Source organism: Bidens hawaiensis, unplaced genomic scaffold (genome assembly GCF_021521415.1).
Source record: "Bidens hawaiensis isolate Kalapana, Puna unplaced genomic scaffold, B.hawaiensis_p1.1 tig00045529_1, whole genome shotgun sequence".
NCBI classification, from domain to species: domain Eukaryota; kingdom Viridiplantae; phylum Streptophyta; class Magnoliopsida; order Asterales; family Asteraceae; genus Bidens; species Bidens hawaiensis.
The window spans coordinates 93,332-119,710 of record NW_027498116.1 but is presented as its reverse complement, the minus strand read 5'-3'; the positions used below and the strand labels follow the sequence as shown (position 1 = coordinate 119,710).

The 26,379-nt window shown below is 33.2% G+C and overlaps 2 protein-coding genes and 3 pseudogenes across 2 annotated transcripts; 1 reads left to right on the top strand and 4 right to left on the bottom strand.

The window, feature by feature from the left end:
* The first annotated feature begins 305 nt into the window (after window positions 1-305).
* On the top strand, window positions 306-6,536 carry LOC143595786 (methionine aminopeptidase 1A-like). The gene is made up of 17 exons (XM_077074720.1): window positions 306-389; window positions 478-557; window positions 1,564-1,614; window positions 1,704-1,889; window positions 3,328-3,403; window positions 3,510-3,557; window positions 3,650-3,694; window positions 3,794-3,893; window positions 4,080-4,131; window positions 4,243-4,284; window positions 4,455-4,516; window positions 4,805-4,903; window positions 5,038-5,111; window positions 5,224-5,293; window positions 5,867-5,932; window positions 6,015-6,103; window positions 6,197-6,536. The coding sequence occupies exons 2-17, from the start codon at window positions 487-489 to the stop codon at window positions 6,269-6,271; spliced, it is 1,206 nt and encodes a 401-aa protein (XP_076930835.1). The 5' UTR covers window positions 306-389; window positions 478-486; the 3' UTR covers window positions 6,272-6,536.
* A 2,315-nt stretch (window positions 6,537-8,851) lies between these two features.
* LOC143595794 (pectinesterase inhibitor 9-like) lies at window positions 8,852-9,449 on the bottom strand (annotated as a pseudogene).
* A 5,077-nt stretch (window positions 9,450-14,526) lies between these two features.
* On the bottom strand, window positions 14,527-15,364 carry LOC143595785 (pectinesterase inhibitor 9-like). Its single transcript, XM_077074719.1, has one exon. The coding sequence runs from the start codon at window positions 15,253-15,255 to the stop codon at window positions 14,629-14,631; it is 627 nt and encodes a 208-aa protein (XP_076930834.1). The 5' UTR covers window positions 15,256-15,364; the 3' UTR covers window positions 14,527-14,628.
* A 3,281-nt stretch (window positions 15,365-18,645) lies between these two features.
* On the bottom strand, window positions 18,646-19,266 carry LOC143595784 (pectinesterase inhibitor 9-like; annotated as a pseudogene).
* A 1,939-nt stretch (window positions 19,267-21,205) lies between these two features.
* LOC143595782 (pectinesterase inhibitor 9 pseudogene) lies at window positions 21,206-21,835 on the bottom strand (annotated as a pseudogene).
* Between the last annotated feature and the right edge of the window lie 4,544 nt (window positions 21,836-26,379).

The following is a 26,379-nucleotide window of genomic DNA, read 5'->3' as shown; positions in this document are numbered from 1 at the left end:
GGGTTTGTCGGTAGTTCGGGTTCAAATACAGGTTTTTTTAGATTAGGTTTCGGGTTTTGTGTAAAAGTGATAACCTACTTAATGGTTAGCAATCACTAGTATAAATTTTCAAATTGAAACAAACAAAGTTTTCAAAGTTTTAGTCATAGGTTTATTTCAAACCCCCCATTTGACTTTGTGTTCCTAACAAGCATACATGCACCTACAATTACAAAATCGACCCCAAATAATATCAAATGCTCAACCCCCCCCACCCCCCCCCCCCCCTCAACGTTCCAACACAACACGGCCGCCAGTATATTATTATTATTATCATCACCGATTGCAAACACATTCTGCAAACCCTAATTTCTCTCTGCAACAAATTCATCTTCCAATTCGATTCACAGGTAAGTTCAATTCACGTTATCGCATCAATTCATCGCGTAATTGTTTAATCGTCATCACTTACACTCATTAATTCAATTCAATTTTCAGTTGATCGTAATGACCGGCGGTACAGACGTTACGGAAACCAGCTTATCGTGTCTCAAATGCGGCAAACCAGCTCATCTTCAGTACGTGTTTGTCATTTCAATTCAATTGGATTATAATTCGTTCAGCTTATGTAGATGTAATTAAATTGAATAGGTTAGAAGGAGCCCTAGGTTAATTTTACAGCTACGCAAATTCGGTAGGTATCTGTTAAGTTCGTTACAGTACTAGAAATAAATTTAAAAATAAATTTGTAAACGTGTGATCAAAACGACATGAATTTGATTGGCTAGGTTTGTTACGCTACCGACACTTAAGCTTGAAAATAAATTAGTAAACAATAAACATCCAAAATAGTATCGTCAGCTGTATAGCTTATGAAACAAAAAATAAATTAGTAAACACTAAACATCCAAAATAGTATCGTCAGCTGTATAGCTTAAATTTAAAAATAAATTTGTAAACGTGTGATCAAAACGACATGAATTCGGTTGGTTAGGTTTGTTACGATACCGACGCTTGAGGTTGAAAATAAATTAGTAAACATCCAAAGTAGTATCGTCAGCTGTATAGCTTATGAAACAAAATATAATATATTTAAAACAGTGTTTATGCGGTTGGTAAAACCCCGGTGTTGCGGCGGCGGATTGAAGCGAATTCGGTTAGGTTTGCTATGGTAGCGGAAATAAACTTGAAAAAAACATTTTTAAAACAAAAAAGGCTAAAACTCAGGCGTTGCGGTGGCTAGTCGACGCGAGTTCGGTTGGTATCGTTAAAGGTTAAATCCAAAAATAAATTTATTAAATAAGCATATTTAACAAAACTCTTAACAAAATTTTCAATAAATCCATTGCGGCACCGGCCATGAGATCAGAACTTATATATGATAATAATTAAAACAAAAAACGGTAAAACTCAGGTGTTGTGACGGCTAGTCGACGCGAATTTGGTTGGTATCGTTAAAGGTTAAACCCAAAAGATAAATTTATTAAATAAGCATATTTAACAAAACTCCCAACAAAATATTCAATAAATCCATTGCGGCACCGGCCATGAGATCTGAACTTATATATGATAATAATTTTGCAGGTGTCCTAAGTGTGTTGAATTGAAGCTTCCGCGTGAAGGTGCTTCTTTCTGGTGTGTTGCTGTTTTGCCTTATCTTGTTTATTATTAGTTGTTATTGGTTGTAAAGGTTAAATTTTTTATCTGATTTGTTACTGTTATAGTTCTCAGGACTGTTTTAAGGCGTCATGGAGTGCTCATAAGTCGGTTCATTTGAAGGCGAAGTTGTCGTCAATTGGATCGAATGCGCCTTGGGAAAGTAATATAGCTTCGCCGAGTGACGGTTGGCTGTATTGTTTGAGGAAAGGACAGTCGCGAACAGCACAAATGCCGAATTTTGATTGGACAGGGTATTGTTTTGGACAGCGCTTTTTATTGTTTTTAGAATGATTGTCGTTTTAATGTTATGGTTTTTAATGATTTTAATGATGTTAGGATTAGGACACCAGACAGGTAATGCAGGCTAATTGATATATACTTGAAAAGCGTCTTTAAGATGATTAATTATTTGTTTACGTATTGAATTGTATATACATGGAAACAATTGGGTGCCTTTATTATTGGATGACTAATTTGGACTCCTGACATAATTCTTTAGAATTGTATTAGTAAAAAGAAACTTGGGACTTTATTACTTGGATCGTATTTGTGATTTAAGCACATAGTCGAGCAAATAAAAATTTGCAAGAAGCAATTTCTGCAGTTGTGGCAATTCTAGGTTTTCTTATAATTTGGTATGCTATTTTGGGGTCAGTTTAGGAATAGGGTTATATAGTTATTGTTCATTTATGTTAATCTCTATTTAATATTAAGAAAAGTTCTTTTGGATAAATAAAGAACGCAATACGGTGTATTTAAAACATCTTTTCTTAGCTGGTGAGAACCAACTAATTTGGGTGAAGTATTAAAATTTTGGATTTTGTTTTTACTTTACATGGAATTTAAGACTCATTTATGATTATTTGGATATATTTTTTTTTATATTCTCTGAAGTAGATTCTAAAGGAGTCAGTTTAAGAAAGTATGATCTGCTAGTTTTATTTTTGGTGTCTGCTCATTGTTGCTTGATTTATTTTTCGTTTCTCTCAATCACTCTACCTGAATGATATTTTTTGTTTCTAAATTTTTATAAATTCTTTTGCAGACCATTAAGGCCATATAAACTTGAAAAAGTTCTTTTAGATGAATAATTATTTATTTACATGTAAATTGTATATGCATGGAAACATTTGGGCACCTTTATTATTAGATGAGTAATTTGGACTCTACATAATTCCTTAGAATTGTATGTGTAAAAGGAAACTTGGGCCTTTATTACTTGGATCGTTTTTGCAATTTATTTGTATACTCGAACAAATAAAATTCCGTAGGTGTGCAACTCTAGGCTTTTTTATAGTTTGGGTATGTTATATTGGGGTTGATCAATTTGGAATAATAGGGTTACATGGCTGAGGTTCATTTACGCTGGGCTTTAGTTAAATTGAAAAAAGATCTTACGAGTACAAATCGAATACAATCACGTGGCTGTTCTCTTAAAGACCAAGTATATATGGTAAAAAATTAAATTCACATCTTTCATTTTTACGTTATATAAAATTTAAGAGTCATTATTCAGATCTTTTTTATGTTCGCTTAAGTATATTAAAGGAGCTTGTTTAGGAGAATATGATCTGATAGCTTTCTCATTGTTGTCTTGCTGCTTTATTTATGCCACTTTTTATGTGACTATGTCTTATCAGTCTACCTGAGTGATCTTCTGTTTCTTAAATTTTGTAAATTCTTTTGCAGACCACTAAGGCCATATCCCATATCAAAAAAACGTATAGTACCTGCAGGCATTGAGCTACCTGACTGGGCAGTTGATGTGAGTCATCAAGACCATAATTGAAATTTTGTCTGAAGATTTTTACTTGTTTTTCCTTAACAGTCACTTAATTAACATTGGTAATGTTAACCATGCAACTTTGCAGGGAATTCCAAAAATCGAGCCTGCTAGTGACTGGCAACATGTTGTTGAGGTATTTTTAATACTAATGCTGGACGCTTTTTTCTTTCTATTCATAGACCATAGTTTGATCTAACACTCTTTTCAAATATTTTGTATGTGAAGATCAAATCTCCAGAGAAAATTGAGAGAATGAGAGAAACCAACCGAGTAAGATTTTTGGCCGCTTCATGTGTTTTTTTTGAAACATTTATAGAAATACAGTACTCCATATCGTTTTACTATTAATAATAAATCATATTTTTACAGATAGCAAGGGAAGTTTTGGATGCGGCTGCTCGTGTTGTTCGTCCTGGTGTGACGACTGATGAAATTGATGCTGTGGTTCATGAAGCAACCATCGCTGCTGGTATGTGACATGTTAGTGCATTTAAGGGAAATTATTCTTATTGTTTGTTCTTCTGTAATTTTAACATGTCAGTGTATTAATTATTTGTTTTCTGAAAATTGAAATATTACTTTCAAATATGAAAGTAGTATTTTTGGCATTCCCAATGAATTTCTTTTTAACTTTTTTGATGATTACTCATTGCAGGAGCATATCCATCTCCATTGAATTATCATTTCTTCCCAAAGTCTTGCTGCACGTAAGGATTTGTTTATACTATATTCTCGATCTTATGTAACTATCTTCTACTATATTCTCGATCTTATGTAACTATCTTCTTTTAAATTAACACGAGTGCGCATATATCCAGGTCTGTTAATGAAGTAATCTGCCATGGGATTCCAGATGGAAGGTATTCATCCTAGATGTGTTGTAACTTTTTGTAAACCTTCAGTTATTTTAGTACTTGATTTTCTTCTATAACAATTAACAAGATCAAGAATTTGTATTCTTTGGTACTAGTGTTACTTCTATTTAGTTTGTATATTCTGATTATGTTTTCTCTCTGTGACTTGCTTCCAGGAAGTTAGAAGACGGGGATATTGTTAATGTTGATATATCTGTTTATTATAAAGGGGTTCATGGTGAGGTTCACTACTACGCTTCTGTATCTTTCAAATTCCGGTTCTTGGTTACGTTCTGACCAAACCTGTAAAAAACAAAACTGACTTTTCTAACATAAGCTTTCAAGAGACATGACATACTATTTGAAAAGAATAAGTCAACTTTTAGGAGAAACACGTGCACGGGTTTTGAAGAACATAAAGTTAATACAATTATCTGCAAAAGTGACTTTGAAACAGTTTTTCTCTTTTAAGTTTGACCTAAATGGTTAAGAACGGTTGACCACTAACTGCTTATTGCATTTGCAGGTGATCTAAATGAAACCTTTTTTGTTGGTAATGTGGATGAGGCATCTCAGCAACTGGTCAGATGCACTTACGAGTGTTTAGTAAAAGCAATAGCTATTGGTAAGCATTGTGTATCTTATATAGAAAAACTAACATTGTCCAAATGACAATTTTTGATATAATTTGAATAGGCTTTAGGAACACCCCTTTACAACTTTATATTATTTATGTATAATTTGTTCTTATCAATCCAGTGAAACCTGGAGTACGTTTTCGTGAAATTGGGGAAGTCATAAACAGACATGCTACGATGTCAGGTTTATCAGTGGTAATTTATAAACTCATCTGTTTTCCCTTTTTATCAATTCATTAAATTTTCTGCTACTCTTCTGTTTGCAACTTTGCATTGATCGTGATATCATTTATTCTTTTAATCTCAGGTGAAATCCTATTGTGGGCATGGTATCGGGGACCTCTTTCATTGTGCCCCAAACATACCCCATTATGCCAGTATCCTAAATTTAGTGTGTAGTTAACTCATAATTGTGTGTGTGGCTAACATCCTTTACAACATGATAAAAATTCTAATTTGGGTCAAAATGGTTGATTTTGGTACTTTTAGCAATAGTCTTATTCGTTGCATAAAAATTGATTTATGCATCTTACATTGGGCACCTTTTGACCTGCTTTTTATAACAGCCGGCTATTATTATTATTATTATTGTTGTTGTTGTTGTTGTTTTTGCATAAAAACAATAGTCTTATTGTTGTTGCATAAAAATTGTTGTTGTTGTTGTTGTTGTTACATTGGGCACCTTTTGACCTGCTTTTTATAACAGCCGGCTATTATTATTATTATTATTAGTATTATTATTATTATTAGTATTATATTAGTATTATTATTAGTATTAGTATTAGCATTAGTATTAGTATTAGTAGTATTAGTATTAGTATTATTATTATTATTATTATTATTATTAGTAGTAGTAGTAGTAGTAGTAGTAGTAGTAGTAGTAGTAGTATTAGTAGTAGTAGTAGTAGTACTACTACTACTACCACCATGATGACCTTAACATGATTTAGGAAATAAGGCGGTAGGCGTGATGAAAGCTGGACAGACTTTCACTATTGAGCCTATGATAAATATGGGTAAGTTGAAGTGTTAAACACTATATGAAATAATGATATGCCAATTTCTGTTTTTGGATTTACTAACATATTTTCAATACAGGTGTGTGGCGTGATAGGATGTGGCCTGATGGGTGGGCTGCTGTTACTGCAGATGGCAAACGCAGTGCTCAGTTTGAACATACACTTCTGGTATGCTGTTTACAACGCTCATCTTGTTTTAATTTTTTTTTTAAGTTTCCATTTTAGATATATAAATTTTCTAATGTTTATGGTCTCGTGCAGGTAACGGAGACTGGAGTGGAAGTTCTTACAGCACGACTACCGACCTCTCCCAAGGTTTTCCCATGGTTAAATTAGTAGCGGATCTGTTGTGTATTGTTTAAAAAGACGAAAACAGTAGTTATGAGATGTATCATTTTCGGGTACGAAGAGAAAAAGGTTGGAGACGTTTATTTATATCATGTGATGTGGGTATTATTAGGGCTGTTCATGATGAGCCGAGCTGAAGGGCCATTTGAACAGCCTTAGTATTAATAATGATTAGCGGTGATTGTGAATTTTGGTTTTAAATTCTTGTCGAATTACAATTGTTTTGTCTTTAGATTGCTTTGGGTTTATTTTGATTCCTTGGTACTGTTATAATTTGGCTTTCTAAATTTTATTCCTTGGTCTGGCAGCATGCCGGGTCAAAACGGGTGTGGGTCAGGGTCATAACAGGCCATATCATCATTATTTACTCACGGAGAATGATGCTTTCCCCGTCACTTCGTTTTAGTGTTCTCTTTGAACTCTTCAGTTGAAATATCTTATTTAAGTACGGTTGTTAGGTTAGGGTTTTTAAACTGAAAAGTTCTGACATTAGTTCGGGTTGATTTTGGGCTCAAATCAAACCAATAATCGATATGTGTTTTATACTTTTTTAACCGTTCGGTTTAGTTTCGGTTTTTGGTTTGGTTTTGGTTTTTGGTTTGATTTTGGATTTTTTGGTTTCGGTTTGGTTTTGTTTTTTTGGCTTCATTTGGGTTTTGGTTATGTTCGGTTTAAGTATTTTTGGTTTTGCTTCGGTTCAATTTCAATTTTTTGTGTTGTTTGAGTTATTATTATTTTTTTTATTTTTGAAGTTTTGGTTCAGTTTGGGTTTTTTGGTTTTGTTTCAGTTTAGTCAATTTTTCGTTTTGGTCTTGGTTTTTTTAGCTTTGTCCGGTTCAGGTTGGTTTCATTTTTTTTTTGGTTCGCGCTTAGTTGGAAGCAACGTGTGCCTGTTTCAGTTGGTTCGGGAAAACAGGACTTCATTCACCCCAATTTCAGAACGAGCTTAGCCAATGATGTGTTTGATTCAGTTGTGCTTGATTTACTTGGATGAACCTATTCTGACTCGTTAAGTAATCTGCATTGTCCCATTCTGACCCGCAAAGTAACATGCATCGGCACACTCTGTCTCGCTCTTCTTTATTAAGAATTTTTTATTGTGTTCAGTTTGACTTGTTCTGGAGTTTAGACATGTCCATATTAAGCTGAAAGGCCAAAAATGCTGCAAGATGCCACAGGATATTGCCTGGTGAAAAAAGCTGCCCAAACTTGCTTGTTAAAGTTTATACTCGTTGGAGACCTGTAGACAAACACAACTTGAATTTATTTATCGACAATGGGTTTAGAATCGCAATCCATACCGTACAATCTATGGGCCCACATCAACTCCGTTATCTAGCGTGATCGACCAAAGCATTAAACGAACCGTGAATCAGTTGGGCGTTGTGTGAACCGAAACACTCTCTAGTTGAAATTAGAGATGGGAAAAAAAGAAGTTTGGTCCTTATAAATCGGTTTTTTACCCGACCTAACATCACACTAAAACTGGTTTGACCCAAGCCAGTTCCCAACCCAATGGTTTGTTAGGTCTTCTTGCACCTTGAAAGTGGTTTGGACACGACCCACTTTGAAAAACTGGTTAACTGGTTTCAACCCGGAAGCGGAACCATTTTGATTATCAGGAACATGAACATATATGTCTTTAGTATTCAAAATGTTGTTATTGGTTGAGGCATTATTATTAATACCTAAAATTAACCCTTGAAGTATTGTATTTCATTAAAACTAACCCCATAATTAAGTTTAAAAACGGCTATATGTGCAAATGATCATAATCAGCCTTTGATACTGAGAAGGAAGGAATTTTCAAGTTTAACCTGTTAAAAGTGATTTGATCAACCTTTAACATAAATAATTTGACTAAAATACTTCATCTAACGAAGAGTAAATTGCAGTTTTCGTCCCTGTGGTTTGCCCAAATATGTGGTTTTAGTCTAATAGTTTCATATTTGCGCCTTTTGTCCCTGTGATTTCATTTCACTTGTAATTAAACCCGAATTTACTAACCCCGTTAAGTCTGGTTGTTAAACCCATCAGTGTGTCCTTCACGTGAGAGGCAGTTTGGTCATTTTTCTCCCCAAGTAAACCCCGTCCTAAGTCGTAAGCCCCCTCACGTGAGGGGCTGGAGTGTATTTTGGGAAGAAAAGGACAAAAGTGCCTCTCACGTGAAGGACACGCTGGTGGGTTTAACGACCAGACTTAACGAGATTAGTGAATTCGGGTTTAATAGCAAGTGAAATGAAACCACAGGGACGAAAATCGCAAATTTGAAACTACTGGATGAAAACCGCATATTTGGAAAAACCATATGAAGGAAAATCGCAGTTCACTCTTTAACGAAATTCAAAAATCCTTCCTAATTAATGTTCTGGTCAGAATGGGTTTGCATCAGACACACGTTTCATTAGAAAGGGTTGTCTTAATCAATCCACATCGAACGGTTGTATTAAAACAACCACCTACATCAACAGAAAATTTATGAATTAAGCCTTCCATGAACATAAAAATCAGAAAACACAAAAGAAAAACAAGTACACTACAAATCTCTACAACACTTCACAACAATATTTAAGGATTCTTGATCCCACGAGATGCGCGATATCTCATCGTGAAACAACTAAACATCGCAAGAGAATTACTAGCAAGTTGCTTCACATTCAACACCCGCGCTTTAATCATTGCCTGTTCCCTCTTCCCGACACCACCCGCCAAGATCCCATCAACACACGTCTGCCGCACCGGTCAATGCAGCACTAACCCAAGTCACAACATTACTCTCATGCCACCCAAAGTTTTCATCACCATCTTTCCCTATTTGTTGCAACTCCTTAAAAGATTGTGTAATTTGACTCACTCCATCATTAATTTGCCGAAGACATTCTTCGACCGCTTGGTCGTTCCCAATATTATCAGTTTCGTTCAATTTCTTCGCTACAATGTTCAAATAAGTTTTGGTAAACCGAGCTTTGGATAGACATGAAGCGAGTGAGATTTGGGCTAGAAGTTGAGGGTTTGGTAGGCCGGTTTTGGTTACATATGGGAGAAGTGTTTGAACACATAGATCGCGGTACAATGCTGATCGGCATTGTAGCTCAAGATACATTCTAGCACGAGAACGAGACTCGACTGTTGGGGAAAACCCGAATATTGTGAGGGAAATAAGTATCAAATGAAGGACAAAGTGTGACACGTTTATGTTTTTTTTGTTTTGTGTTGTGGAAATGAGAAGAAAGAATAAGGTTTATATAAGGGAGTTGTTACATGTATCTTTTTATTTTTTAAAGTCCTTTACGTAGAAATTATGTTTCATATTGCACATGCAAATTGCTTATGGAATATGCACTAATTTAATTGAAGCTTGAATTGTAATAATCCAAAAGTTGTTCTCAAAGAAACAATTGACACCGACTTTTTTTTTCATTTTTTTCTTAATAACCAACAAAAAAATATTCAATTAAAAAACTAACAAGATGCTAGACCAACCAACACAAATAACAAAACACACCGAAAAATGGCACTAAACAAAATAAAAACAACCGCCTACACAACACCCATCGAGCCTTAATCGTTGCAAGCGAAAACTATACCACTCCTCCCAAGATAGCACGTCTATCACTCTATTTTTTTTTATCTAAATATAACCCAATACTTTTATCTCCTCAATCAAAGAAGACAAATGAATCGGAGACTCGAAGTGAACTAACGCATTCCACTTTTTCCACAAATACCAAGTTACAGTTTGGCAAATTGCATGGATCACCTTAGCCTTTTCCCCAATTCAGACTATTTCATTATATAATTTTAAGTTAAACTAGATTTTGGTAACAAAATTTATTTATGTTTTTAAGATAAGTTTGGTTGGAAAATTGTCGCTAAAGGCTGTTAACAACGCATTACTAACGAATTCGCATCGCAAATTTTCTACATTATTACTTTCCAAAATCCGATTATTTCTTTTTATTTTTTAGTACAAATACCAAAAGAAACGAATATACTTTTAGATTTTTCTTGTAAAATTCTCTTAGCGTTTTTTTACATTAAAAACCAATATACTTTATATTTTTATCGTAAAGGTCCCTTATTGCATATAAAAAAACCTACCTTCTTTTTTTTATCAATAAATTCCCTTGGCATGTTATATTCGAAATTAAATATATATATATATATATATATATATATATATATATATATATATATATATATATATATATAGTTATGATTAAATAAATAATGAACACATTATTTGACAAATTAAATGATAATCGAAATAAACATCAATTATTTTTAACTTTTTAATAATTTTAAATTTATACAATTTATTTTATGTCTTTAGTTTTTAGTTTATTTTGATTTACGTCATTCACGCGCATAATACGTGACAAAATCAATTGTGGAAGTTATTAACATGACATTCATTTCTGTAGCTAACCTGTTTGCAACTGTTTTTGCCAGTCCTAAACTTTGCTTTCTTTAGTCGGTCCTAATTAAGGTGACCTTATCTATCAAGTTAGAATCTTGTGCAAATCAGAATCAGTTACACGACTACAAACGATATCTGATTTGAACACCAAGTGAATTGAAGTTTAAGGGAAGAGTGCCAAAAGAAATTTAAGGAAACTTGTCTTGAAGAAATGAAACATAGAAGTTACTTGACAAACATCATCCTACCATCAAGGTACTTCTAATCTAATAAACTATAGAAGATTTGACTTTTCAACATAGTTAATGATAATGATATGAGCTGGAGTGGCCATTGATGAAAGGTAACTTAGGTAAACATAAATTGTTGGATAATCTAGTATTATTTAAGAAAAATGAGCTACACATGTTTAAACTTGTGTATGCAGCTATATTTAAAAGACAATATTTAAAAAACTTTCTAGAAATTGAACCTAGAAGTTTTAGGTGTTTAAAAGACCGTCTCTGTCAACCTGTTAAAAATATATATATGCCTTGTTGGACTGGTCCCCCCCCCCCCAATCCTTTAATTGTGTCGTTTAGTTCCATTGTTGTGTTGTAAAGTGGTTTTGGACTTTGGATAGGCGGTGTTCACAACATTTAAATGGCATGATGGACTGTCCGTCATGCCCTTTATGCATTGCTACCTCGTTAATAATCACAATTAGCAACAAAACTTCGCTTCTCTAGGACGTTTGATAAAGACTTTTTTCTCTCATCGCGAGTTGACGACTACAAATTTCCCATGAAACCAAACTGATCAAATAAAAATTGATACTCAAAATTATAGCACTCTAATTAGATATGAGATTAACCACATTTTATTGAATTAGTGCGGGTATATCATGGGCTGATCCTTTTTTTCCCCTTTTTCTTTTTTGAACCTCAAGATCCATGAATCAGGATCCTGATGCACATTGTGACATTTGTCAATTTCGGGTTATTTTATACTTGTATTCTTAATGTAAACCCGACCCGTTTTGTATCCCGAACCTTTCGATATTATCAAAATGATGAATTTTATGTTACATATTTGTTTTTTAGTTGTTGGATCTAAAAAAAACACCCTTTTCGGTTCTTAAAATGCCCCGAAAACACTCAAAACGAACTCAAGGGACAAAAACTACCAAAATGGAGACTTGAAGGACCCATTTGTAGTTTGTGCTTTCTTGGGTCTATAACCAACTTATTTTCATGCAACACCCTTTATGAAAGACCCATTCAACTTACCCTATATACACACACCCATCTTCTTCATTTGTGCTTGCTCATTTCCTCATTTCTCTCTCAAATTCTTGAATTCTAAGGTTGTTCTTCATTGTTTGACTCTCAAGGTCAAACTAAGCTAATCTTTCATTTTAACTAACTTCTTGATACATAAAGCTTGATGTTACAACATATACAACATATATATAATATACACTCCTTGTTTACCTTCGGTCTTTCATTTCTCCCGTCTCGGCCGGTTGAAATGTTGGGGGCTAGTAAGGCAAGGTTACATGGAGGATTTTGTAGTCCTTGTTTATATATTTAACAAATCTAACCATATAACTTGTTATACTTGCTTAACTTCGGTATATTTTAGTTTATTGTCATATTTATCAAGTTCCATGGTATTGGGTATGTGGTGACTAGCCTCGGTTTCATCGCGAGTTGAGAACCGAACCAAAAACTGAAATTTCGTTTAAAAGCTTTATTGTTAACTTTTTTAATGTAAAACTTGAGTATTGTTATTTATAAGTTATTTTACAAGTTCCATGGTAATCGGGTAAGTGGTAACCATCCTCAGTCTTATCCCGAGTCAAGGACTGAACCAAAAACAAAACTAAACCGAGTTCACTCGCTTAAGACACACAAGTGTGTTTTTAGCCACAAAAACTCATATTTTCTTCTAGATTATATTTTAAAACAATTTTAGTTAATTTCTAAACATACTTGGCATGTCGGTAACCAACTTGATCTTATAACAAGTTCAGACCGATAAAGTTGTATACTCGCTTAACGAACGTTAAGGTTCTTCACAATAGAACTACATACTTGGTTAAGTCTATTTTGATTTTATTGAGTTATCTCATAACATTTATTATTTTGGGAAGTTAACTTTGAGCTTGGTCAATTATCAAGTCTCGAACCGACAAACCCGAACACTCGTTTAAACCTCGTTTTGGTATTCTTATAACCAAGGGTTTTGCAATATTGCATTTTAACCCACATTATTACTTGACATAGGTTGAGTTAAAAAAAACTAATAAATAGAATACCGAGACCCGGTTTCAAGTAAACTTATTTTTAAAAAACTCGTTTCTTTAATTTCTCAAATATTTACATTTTAAACCCTAAACTTTATTTATTTACTTTATTTGTCATGTATTTTATTTTATACCCTACCAAGACTACTTACTAACACAAGACCCGTTTAATACAGGTCTTGCTCGTTAAACCGATCTCTCCGATTATTCACGACACTATCTTTCAAGTTACTTGTTAATGTGAGTACTTTTTCATCCCCTGTTTTCCATCTTTCGTTTTGGGGGTGGCATTGCATACTTATTTAAATTCAAATGATTTATACTTGAGTCTTAAACCCCAATACTTATTGTATATGTTTACTTAAATAAATGCTCGATTTGGTGTTACATGCTTTACATGATTATGTGCAAATTCTTGAATGTTAAGGCGGGTAGCCTCTTGAATGCTAAGGCAGGTAGCCTCATCAAAGTATGATCATACGTTAATTTTGAGTATGTATGGTATCCCCATATAGAAAGGTGTCGTCAATGTATTCTTATTGACGATTTCATTATTGTCGTCAATGTATTCTTATTGACGGTTTTATTATCTAAATTGTTGCTATTATTTATTGTTTTCATATGCTAATTGTGGATTTTATACTATATACTTATTGTCCAAAACTATGAAAATGCTCACCAACCTTTGTGTTGACAAACTCTATTTTATGCAATGTTACAGGTTTGATGTTAGCTTGATTGGATTACTTGAAAAAACTTATCATCTTGGCTTTAGGATATTAGAAAATGAAAGAACAAGTTATTTGTTTATCTATCTATTTGGTATTTCGTATGAACAATTGTTGTGTTATTTATAATGATATTGATTTAAATGAGTTGCTTAAATATTGTCATTTTATAGTGTTGTTGTGCAATGAACAATCATGTCGCGCCTCGACGTTTCCGCCTTCATTGGTCGGGGTGTGACACACATATATACAAATGGTCCAGTAGAAGCAAAAATTTATAGTATTTTTTGTTCACGAGAAGAATTGTATTCAAGTAGTGTTTCATGGATCATGTTAATACATATTCGATTGATTGGTTTGAGGTTATTAAATGAAAAATTGTCTAAGCCAATTTGTTTATTTTGTTGGGGTGTTTATCGGTTGAAATATTGGTTTATTTGGTTTTGATTTGTTTTTGCCCTAATAGAAAATCGAACCAAATTAGAAATGTATCTGGCATAACCGGATTCAACAAATTAAACCAATTTATTCGCTCCGGTTATTTAAATAATCAAAATTTGTGAAACTTACAATAGAACCGAAAATCGAATTTTCAATTCGATTCGGTTTTTTCCTATGTGCTTCTTACCCACAAACCCTTGATTATACCCCTACTTTCATCAATAATCCTGTGACCAACACCTATATGATACATCTAGGTAATTTAATTACAAGAAATTTTGTTACACATGTTCAACAATTTGTGGAAACTCCAAGTACTATTGTAAGCAATTGTGTTTATTAGATAGATGAATGACCGATGCAATCATCAAAAGCACACAAGAAAAATAAATACACCCATTAGTTGGTTTACACCAACTATACAACATTCATACTTAGAACTTAATAACACAACTTGTAATTATTAGACTTAGGGATAGGGATTCTTTATTCCACGAGCTGCCCGATATCGAGTCGTGTAACGAGTAAACATCATAAGAGAATTGCTAGCAAGTTGCTTCATATTCAAGAACCGCGCATTGATCATAGCCTTTTCCCTACGACCAATCCCATTCCCTGGGATCCCATCAATGCATGTTGTGATATCCGTCAAGGCAGCACTCACCCAACTTTGCACGTTGCTTTCGTGCCACGCGAAATTTTCATCCTCATCGGTTCCCATCCTTTGTAACTCCTTAAAAGATTGCGTAATTTGATCCACACCATTGTCTATTTGATGAATACACTCCTCCAATGCTTGGTACTCTTGAAGCTTATCCGTTTCGTTCAATTTTTTTGCTACCATGTCCACATAGGTCTTTGTTACCCGAGCTTTCGATAGACATGATGCTAGCGAAATTTGTGCTAGTCGTTGTGGGCTTGGTACGGTGTTTTTGTTCACATATGGCAAAAGAGTTCGAACGCATAGATCACGATATAATGCTGATCGACATTGTGACTCGAGATACACCCTTTCACGAGAAAGCGACTCCACAACATTCGAAAACCCGAAGATTGGGAAAAAAAGTACCAAGAAAAAAAGAATGTTTTGTGCCATGCTTGTGGTTTATTGTGTGTTTTGTGGTTTATTGTGTGTTGAGATGGAAATGAGAAGAGAAAAGAGGGGTTATATAGAGTAGTCACATGTATTAAATTAATCAACCCAAATTCTTTACGTTAAATATATGTTCCATATCACACACGTAATTAACTTGCTTAGTTATGAAACTAATTGCAATTTGCATCGATTAATTCTTCAAGTACTTATCCACATATTACGTTTGACTGTTTACAATATCAAGTAATCTTGTTGTTGAGTGATAAAAATACAATCATTTTACTTGTGAAATTGTAAAACTACTTACCATCAACATCTTATTAAATATAGTAATATGCAATTAAGAGTTAAGTCCTTAGGGTGGAGATGATTAGGGTTAGTCATTGCATCCCTGTATATATATATAGCGGGGCAGCTTATTGCCCGCTTACATTCTGTTTCGATGTAATAAAAAATTCATAATCTAAATAATGACTTGTTCGTAGATGTACTAGCGATCTGACAGATAACATGCATATATTTTATACTCCTTTTATACTTGATTTTCACATATTTTTGCTTACCAGAAATTTACGGTTCCTCATTCCGCTCATAATCATTATTGTGATCAAATTGCTTACCATCTCATTATGGCGGTGATGAGATGGCCAGAAGCTTGCCGGAAAAATCGAGCTTGCCGGAACTAGGTTGGAGAAAGTGATTTGATTGTGTGGGTTTAACTCTATAGTTACTAATATAACTTTGTTTTTTTAATTAATTTATTAATAGTAAAAAATATGGGTAACTTGGTAATTTGATATGAAAAGAGGAAATATGTAATTACTTGTTTAGGTGTGGGAAAATATGTAATTAAGGGTGTTAAATAAGGAGAAATATATAAAAATCCCTATTAAAAATCCAGTTGGCTTAAAATTATAGTATGTAATTAGGGTTAACCCTAAATTACATATTATATTTATTAAAGTACCTAACATAATATATGAAGGTTGTTTTTTATCATAGGGATATTTGTTCAATGATCATCGTCACGAAGATCCGATTCGGTTTTACCGTGAATCATGAGGGGATAGAAACGATAGATTTTCATGGAACTTGCTATGAGCAATTGAAAATAGAGGTTACTTCAAAAAGACTATATATCCTTTGATTTCGGTTCCTGTAAACTTGTAACTTTTACAATACTTTACTTTCACCGCCATTTTTATTTGAACACCGACTTTCAATGCCATATATGATCAGCTGGAGTAATGGAGTTATTTTGAGTATCAATCTTAACTTTAAAGTGTTCTATACTTTCGTAATTGCATCAATCCCATACTAATTGAAAAATAACCCTCTTAGCTTTATGATGACGTATGTGGAAAATTAAATAAGTATGGTATTGCTGAAGGAAAATACGTTTAAAGATGAGACTGTGTGTAAATATTTTTTGAGTTTGGATTAATCTCAACCAATAGATGAAAGTTGAAATTATTAAAATTCAATAACCCTTTGTTTAACATATAATTTAGATTTCTTTTTAATATCAAAAACTATAAAAATTATTGCAGAAGAAAGAATAAAAACTTTTTTGTTTATAATTTTATATACTAAAAATTTGTTTTAAGTAACAGTTTTTTCAATAGAAAGTATTTTTTACTCGCATGCGTACACACACGAAAAGAACACTCTTATAACACTAAATTTTTGCATGAAAAATAAAACTAAGTATTTAAACCATTTAACTTTCTGATAAATAGTTATTAAGTTCTATAGTTCTTACACGTACATTTGCAACTCATGTACATAAAACTATCAAACTTTTTTATTTATACATATTACAAACACAAATGCAGGTAACTTATAAACAAACAATCAAATAAATTTGTTTTTATATTTGAGGAGGAAGAATTAAAAACATTAGCCATTATATTTATGCTATTTTCTTTTATTTTTAGATACAAAAAAGTGTGAACTTCAATTCAATAAACCTTATGCATAAAATTGAAGAATTGTGTTAGGAAAAGTCATCTATGATACAGAACAGAAGTAGAGAGGAAAATGTGTGAAAGAACGTGGCAACAACTTAAGCATATGGCAACAAATATGAACACAGACAGCACATAGTCAGACGAAGTATCACTGAAACAACATGTAGTACAACAAATGAATGCTAAACTCTCCCGATGTTGTATGTATATAAATATGCAATAAAGTTGGGCTTATGGAGTTATGGGCCTGTGTTTGAGAAATCTTCCTTTAATGATGTGTTGTTGGTGCTTTATAATACTAACTCTCACTATATATGCAATTTCGTATGCAAAACATATGTCCATACATACATGATCCTTCAAAGCCGCCTTTAGTGGGTACTCTATACGGCATTTGTGACACCCTAGGTAATGGTTTACGACTTGCAATCTAGCAATTTACCCATATAATATAAGTTAGGTGATGTTTCGGTACACACCAATTGCCTTCTAGTTATTGGGCTTTTTTGTCTTTGGGCTTAAGTTGGCCACAGAAAACAATGGGCTGGCCAATATTTCGTTTCTTCTTCATTAAGTTATTAGTTTTAGGATCAAATACATTTTATTTTTAATATGAAAACAGTGAGAACCAATTTGTTGTAATTATTAGGCTTGGTTTTATAATTGTTTGTTATTATTTTTTGTTCGTATTTGCTGATTTCCGATAATGAGACGTTGTAAGTATTTGTTGATTTACATTTTTTTTATTATTAGGTTTTTTTTTCTTATGCTGTTATAAGTATTTGCTGTTATTATTTTGTTACTAATTTTGATTCTTTTGTTGTTATTATTATGTTTTTTCTTTGTTTTTATAAAGCATTGCTTATGTAGATTGATATTTTAGTTGATATTGTTTTCTACGTTCCCATTTTTGGTAGATTAGTATTGTTTCCTTCGTTCTCATGTGAAGATTATTTTATACATGAACCTTCCCTAAGTGATTAATCCTAGTTAGTTTCTATATAATTAAACTATGCAATTGTAATATTTGTACTTTGATCTAATAAAGTTAAGCCCTAGTTGCAACCGTAGTCGAATGTTATCTTGACCGAACCAATTTAATTTGTCGTGCTCTTTGTATTTTTATTTTTCTGCATGAGATTTGTTTGTGCTTTGTGTGTTGTTTCTCTTCCGCATTGCCACTCTATATTTAACGTATAAAAAACTCTAGGTTTTCATCACAATATTATTTATAATTAATGATCAATGTTAAATACGGAGGTTTTATTACTTCTTAATACTTTCTGATTTCTAATATACTTTTACAAATTATTCAAGAATGTTTCTAACAATTTTTAAAAAAATATACCAACAAAAAACAATACAAGGGAATTAACAACTTATAGTTACACCTTACAAATAATACACTTTACAACTCCATTTACGGAACACGAATCCCATGCGAGGCTCTATATCTTGTCGTGAAACGTGTAAACAACGCAAGAGAGTTGCTAGCGAGTTGCTTCACCTTCAATATCCTCGCTTGAATCAAAGCCATTTCGTTCTCGCTTATTTCATTCCCCAAGACCCCATCAAAGCACGAGGAAACACCCGTCAAGGCAGCACTAACCCAAGTTTGCACGTTACTCTCGTGCCACATAAAGTTCTCATCCCCGTCTTTTCCTATTTGTTGCAACTCCTTAAAAGATTGCGTAATTTGTTTCACTCCACCGTCGATCTGGTCAAGACATTCTTTGACTGCTTGATTGTTACCAATATTATCAGTTTTGTTCAACTTGTTTGCTACCATGCGCACGTAGCTCTTTGTGAACCGAGCAGTTGATAGACATGTTGCTAGTGAAATTTGAGCTTGTAGTTGTGGGCTTGGTAGTCCTCTTTTGCTTACATAGGGTAAAAGAGTTTGAACACATATATCAGGATATCTTGTTGATTTAGATTACGAGTCAACGTACATTCGTGCACGAGAACGACACTCAACTTTGGTCGAAAAGGCGAAGACTGTGAACGAAATAAGTAAGAAAGAGAGGAGAATTCTTGACATATTGTGATTATTTTCGTTTGTGTTTTGAGATATGAAATATGTGACATTTTGTGCTTATATAGAGGAGTTGTCACATGCGTTTCTAATAAACTTTATATTAAGTTAATGGAAATTTCTTTGCATGCACATGCAACTTCCTTAATGAATGTAATTGCATTAAATTCCCACCGCCCGTTTTAAATATATTGAACATGCTAAATAATTCACAACATTTACGTTTTCCCAATACATTTGTAAGTTATTAGCATTTTTGTCAAACATAAAAAATAGTATTATTTATAAGTCATAAGTGACTAGTTATGTTGTTCAAGTGTGAAATGAAGTGTGATTAAAAATAAATTATATAATCTTTCTCGCAAAAGCGGAAAAGGTGTGTGTCTTTACCGTCTACTAATAAAACATAGCTAGTTGATTTCGGTTCTAATTGAGTATAAACATGTGCCCCCGGCCACGAGCTAAGGCCGGGTGTACGCAATACCCTTAATGCCAAGCGCAGGATGTCTTGTTGGCATGTGGCCCTAAGGGAGAACATCGTGCTGGTAGTGGCGGCTCTGCGATATAGCGTGCAGTGGCGAAGCTTGGACATGAGCGTTGGAGAGGCCGAACTGAAAATGCATTAAAAAAAATCGTAAACGAGGGGGGCCGCGCTCAAAATTCGGGCGAAAAATGGTAAATTTACATTACGTATAAAATTTTTGGGCGAAAAACAGATACATTTATACTACTGCGAAAAAACAGGGTAGGTCGAGCTCAAATTTTTGATAAAAAATGGGTAAATTTACACTACGTATAAAATTTTTGGGTAAAAAAACGGATACATTTACAGTGCCACGCAAAAAAACGGGGGGGGGGGGGGGCATCCCTGGCCCTAATGAAACTTCGCCATTGATAGCGTGGTGGCTTTCCTCATTCCTCACGAGCTGGACTCTAAGCTTTGCCACACCTATTTCGACCTTTCATGGAGTTTATGGGGTATACATTAATGCCATTTAACTCCAGTTAGCATCACTTTACCTATTTTCACCGCATCTCACCTAAAGATTATGGTTTAAACGGTTAACCCACCTCAATTTAATTTAAAACGATTCTTAAATAATTTTATGTAAGTGTAGAGGATTTTCGAATAAGTCCATTAACACTTTAACTGATCTTGCATGCAACGCCCCTTAACAATGAAGAAAGTTGTGTTCCACTCGTTAACCGTTGACAAATCAACTTTAACGTTCATGTTGTTAAGGTATACTCCATGACCTAAATTTAATTTTTCAGTAATAGGTTGTAACGGTTATAAACTTAATATCAATATCAATATATATAGCTAGCATCATGTTAATTTCGTCCGTTAGGCTAATCTCTATGGTGGGTGGGTTGGGGGGGGGGGGGGGCATCGAAACCGTTTACAATGTCACGTCAGCGTCACGTGGGCACTGGGGCTTTGAAGCCATTTTCCATAACGTCCCGCTATGGTTTAAAGCCCCTAGGACACCCTATTATATATATAAATATATATGTATGCATGTATGTGTGTGTATGAGAGGAAGAGATCGAGAGAGAAAGAAACCACTTCTGCGCCGGTCGTTCTATTCGCGCCCCCACCTACGACGCCCCTCGGTGATGTGCGTGCCCAAAGCTGCCCCTTAAGCGTTCCATAGCGAATGGTCTTATGGGAATAATAAAATGTTTTGTTGGCCGTTAAAAAAATAAACTGAAAAGATGTGCGTTGACTAATCAACTCATGCAATCTTGCAAATCTCATTAATTGAGCACTTGTAGTTTATGAGGCTTGATTACCTTCTGCCGAGTTCAGATCTGAATTTCAAAATTCATATCCACGTAATTATCTAAATCACCGTTCATCAAAAAACACATAGTGTCAATCAACACAAAAAAACACAACAAAAAAACAACATTTTATTATAACACAACACCAACACCCCAAACAACTACATGTTCATGGAGTCCTGATCCTACGAGACCCACGGTGTCTCGTCGCAAACCTATTAAACAACGCAAGCGCGTTACTCGCAAGGTGTTTAACATTCAACACCCGCGCTTTAATCATCCCCTTCTCCTTACCCCCAATCGCCTTATCCGATATCCTATCAAGACACGCTGTCACATCCGTTAATGCCGTACTAACCCATGTTTGCACATTACTTTCGTGCCACGAAAAATACTTCTCTGCATCATGCGCCATTCTCTTTTGCTCCTTAACCGATTGCGTTATTTGGGTCACACCATCGTTGATTTGAGTTAAACAATCGGTCACGGCTTCATAGTATCGTGCATTCTTCGTTTTATTGAACTCTTTAGCGACATTGTTCACGTAGGCCTTTGTGAGCCGCGCTTTGAGTAGGCATGTGGTTAGGGAAATCCTGGCTAGTTGTTCGGGGTTGGGCGCGTTTGTTTTGCTTGCGAAGGGTAGAAGGGTGCGTATGCATAGGTCGGTGTATAACGTTGGACGGCATTGGTGTTCGATGTACGCCCTATCTCGAGAACCGCACTTGACTGTCGGGTTTAAGGTGAATATGGTGAGGATAATTAGTAAAGAGAGGAATGTATGTGACATTTTGTTTGAACAAATGTTATTGAGATGTGGATCTAGAAGTGGTTAAGGTGGTGTTATATATATATAGGGGGGGTCTCACATTATTTGCAAGTTGGTAATTAAAAATTGAAAAATTGGAAATAAATAATCCAAGCTTTTGTGTATTGGCCGATAATAATCCTATATTTAAAAATCACTAGCAATGGTCCCACCTTTTAACTATTTTTGTCTCACTGGTCCTCCGTTAAAAAATACTTAACGTCGTTATGTTTTTTCCCTAGTTTCAAACCGATGTTTTAGGGCTTTTGATTAGAAGAACGATATGAGTCGACTGATGTAAAACTTATTGCGAAACGGTGATTCAAATGGCTTGATTTTTTTTAATTGGAAATTCAAGCATCCGAATTAAAACATTGGTTCGTCGTTTGGATCACCATTTCGAGATAAGTTTTACATCGGTCGACTCGTATCGTTCTTCTAATCAAAAACCCTAAAACATCGGTTTGAAACTAGCGATAAAACATAACAACGTTAAGTATTTTTTAACGGAGGACCAGTGAGACGAAAATAGTTAAAAGGTGGGACCATTGCTAGTGATTTTCAAAAGTAAAATTATTATCAGCCAATATATAAAAGGTGGGATTATTTATTTCAAATTTTCCTTAAAAATTATACTAGAGTTTTAAATATACAACTTTCCGCATGTAATACATAATATATACTAGTCGTGAATGTTTGATATAATTATTTAAACAATTTTTTTTATCATAAGGAACATATACGGATCTTTATACAACTGAATCAATATGTAACCAGGTAAAACCGAACCGGAATACATGGTTTTTAGTCGAGATTAATCTAATTGGGTTATCTTTTTCTCGTAGCTGGTACCGATTCGGTACCAGTACCGACTTGGTAGCATGACTACCATCCATACCAAATCGATACCAAGTTTTGAATTTTCGGTATCGGCCGGTATTTTTTGAATTTTTTCTTTAATACTAGTATCGAACCGAACATTTTGGTACCAATACCAAGAATTTAAAAAATTCAATACCCATATTTTCAATACCGGTACCCATTCATCCTTACTTTTCTGTTTGGGTTGCCGGGGAAACTAAATTGAGTTTTTAGTTTTAGAAATCTAAATTTAGTTGGAATAAAACAACTTAATTAAATTGTAATTTAGCTCAATTCGGTTACCAATTTAATGCATTCTTATTTATCCCAATTTAATTTGAGGGTTAGGTTAAACGTACATTGTCATATCTCCTCTTTAGACTTTCAATGCCTTTAACAATTTTATTTGACATATTACTATCCTTTAATATTTTTTGTAAAGCTCATTAGAATGATATTATTTATTATCACTATCAAATATATTTAAAGAAATAGTGATATAATCTCTTTATAAAAACGATAAAATGATTTTTATATTTTTATCTTATTATATGTCTCCCGCCCTATAAAAAGAATCATTTGAATATATTTTATTAAGTTCGGACGTATAAGATTATTGTCATGTTAGAAAAGAACCAACTTATTTATCACTTCGATGTTATTTAATCTCTTTTATTGATTAAAAACAATATGATTTTTTTTAAATGTAAGCTATTTCTAAAACCTATTAAAAAACATACTCTAAAGTATTAAAACACTTATAAAACTGTTTTTTTTTTCTTTTAAGATAAAAAAAATGTTTTTTACATAAACAATTTTTTTTGTCATTAAAAAAAAACAAAAAAAGTTTTATAATATGATAAAAAAGGAAAAGAAAAACTTTTTAAAGAATAAAAAAAACTTTTTAGAATAATGATGATAATAAAAGATAACAAAACGGTAAAGAAGAAACAAAATGAATTAACTCGTATTAATGCAAAACTTGAAGGAGGGGATACGTTTAGTAAAAATGAATAGGAAAGAGGGTATGTTTAGCACCACCCTTAATTTAATTAGTAACAAATAATATAAACGTTAGTATAGAAAAACAAAATAGTTAGAGAAAATATAAAAAAAAGTTTTATTCTATTTATTTGGTCAAAAACTTAACCGAATTAGAAAAAAAAATCACACAAAAAGAAAAACGATGCACGCCTTATGAGAAAACCTAATGTTCATATTAACGTCAGAATGTTGTGGCTAATTTGTTAAGTTTAAATATGAACTTTCGGAGTTAATATATACATTTAGTTATGTTTGATCGGTTTAAAATGTTCTATTTTTTTACTCAAACGTACATACATTTTAACCATAAAAAAATTCATAATAAATTTGGTTGTATGAAAATAATTTCAAATTATTATTTGTACTAATGGCTGGTGGTCTATTGATAAAAGAATAACCTTTAAACATTTTGGTTTAAGAGTGGGTGTCTGGGTTTAGGTCATAAAAAGATAACTGTTAAATTTTTTTTTATTATAATTTTTTTTTTCAAAAAGGAAAAGAAATGTTCGCAAAAATTTACCATTATTTTGCTCGAATACTCCAGTAGAACGCCTGCCTTAATCACATGCACGTGCCATGCATTCATGATGCTTCTAGAGTGTTTTACTTTATAAAGTTTTGAGTGTTTGACCTAATTGAATAGTATACTGAACAAATAACATTAAGAAAATAAATTGGAATCATATATAATGATCATCATGCATCTTTCCTAGTTAAATTATATATACATTTTTTAGTTTTCAATATCTGATTATTAATCTAAGTATTTTAGTTACTAAGCAATTTTTTAAGTTAGCATATATATTGTGTGTTCTTTTTAATGGGAGATAATATAGTAAAATAAAAGTTAATCTTCATTGCTGACTAAATAAGTTTTATACTTTAAACATATCATAAAGCCAGTCTACTTTGAAGATATATATACACTGATACACATCTATACTCTTGCCGTTTAACGTAACATTTGTAACCAATATCCGTTACTGACCATAAAGTATAATTAAAGTATGATCATGCATGGGAGTGTGGCATAAGAAATTATTTGATTCTTTGGCCGTATGTAGGTTGACCAGCAAGGAGATCTATTAACCATCATATATAATCCTTTTATTAAGCTAATAATATCTTCATACTCATTTATTAATCTCTCTAGCTGTATGTATATGTTTATAATATTATGTATCTACGCATATTATATTCTACTAAAAAAATATCAGGAAAACTATAACTATAAAAACGAGACTTCTATAAGTGTTTATAAGAGCCCCGGTGAGATATCTAAGTTTAAAGTTAATTAAAAATGTGAAACTATAAATAACTATAAAAATGTATTTATAGACCGGCTAACTCACACATGTACTCTCTAAAGTTTAAACGTAATTCTAAAGCTACACAATCATTTGAAGAAAACAATTTTTCCGCACTACCACTACTTAATCATCACCGGTGTTATAAACGCCAAATAGATCGACTCATATGCTCATAGTAAGAAAAACTTTAACGCTCATAACTGAATGAACGATTATAGAATTAATGGATCAGCTGGTACTAATTATAAACAATTTGTTATATAGGTTTTGCCAAAAATTCTGAATCCAAAACCGACCTTATAAACTTACTATCTGAAATCCTAAACCCGAATGATGTGAAGCTCTAGGTATCAATATCTCCGAAATATCCAAATCTTCTGTATGTAAGATCAAACTGGCAAATGTCATAAACCCGAAACTTAGAATGGTTCTTTTTATCTTTTTAATGTAAACTTATAATAAGTTATGATGTAGTAATAAATAAAATATAAAGTTTATTTTGCTTACCTCAATTAGTCAATTGAGACCTTGAATTAATTAATTGGTATATCCCTATATATATTAGTTGAGACCTACACCAAGTAATAGTCAAATTTAGATATTTGAATAGCAATTAATAATCGCAAAATATATATTAGAATAACTGAAGCAGCGACAAGTTAATATGCTGGAAATTAATACAAACCTCGTGCGATTTATACCGACCAAATAGATGGTCCTTAAAACAAGGATCATGAATGTAAGGCCCCGAACCCGGTAGCCCTACTTTAGCGTCGGATTTACTCATAAATACAGTTCTTACAAATCAGAGTTCGTTAAAACTTTCGGAATATAAAAACTTTCATGAAACGTTACAGCAATCCAAAATTTGCCTTAATTAAACATTCTTGTCTTTCAAAATAAACGTCAATTACATTAAAACATCTTGAGTCTTCAGATGTCAGTCTCCTATTCGCCCACCATGTGCCCGCTCAAGCTAGTTGTCTCATTCTACTCACCTGCGTGCATACTAAAAGTCAGCTACGCTGAGTGAGTTCTAGTTAATCACATAATCATACAATACCTTCTTACATTTCATACTTAACCTCTTAACTTTCTTTCATACACACATAATTGCATATACTTTCATTCTTACCTTCATACTTTCTTTACATACATAGTCCTATTCGCCCACCATGTGCCCACTCAAGCTAGTTGTCTCATTCTACTCACCTGCGTGCATACTAAAAGTCAGCTACGCTGAGTGAGTTCTAGTTAATCACATAATCATACAATACCTTCTTACATTTCATACTTAACCTCTTAACTTTC

Excerpts from the sequence above, each read along its gene's own strand:
- LOC143595785 (XM_077074719.1), bottom strand. The coding sequence starts at position 15,255 with ATGGCACAAAACATTCTTTTTTTCTTGGTACTTTTTTTCCCAATCTTC.
- LOC143595786 (XM_077074720.1), top strand. The coding sequence starts at position 487 with ATGACCGGCGGTACAGACGTTACGGAAACCAGCTTATCGTGTCTCAAA. Across the intron at positions 4,132-4,242 it reads TTCCCAAAGTCTTGCTGCAC|GTCTGTTAATGAAGTAATCT; the intron begins GTAAGGATTTGT and ends GCATATATCCAG. Across the intron at positions 6,104-6,196 it reads AGTTTGAACATACACTTCTG|GTAACGGAGACTGGAGTGGA; the intron begins GTATGCTGTTTA and ends GGTCTCGTGCAG.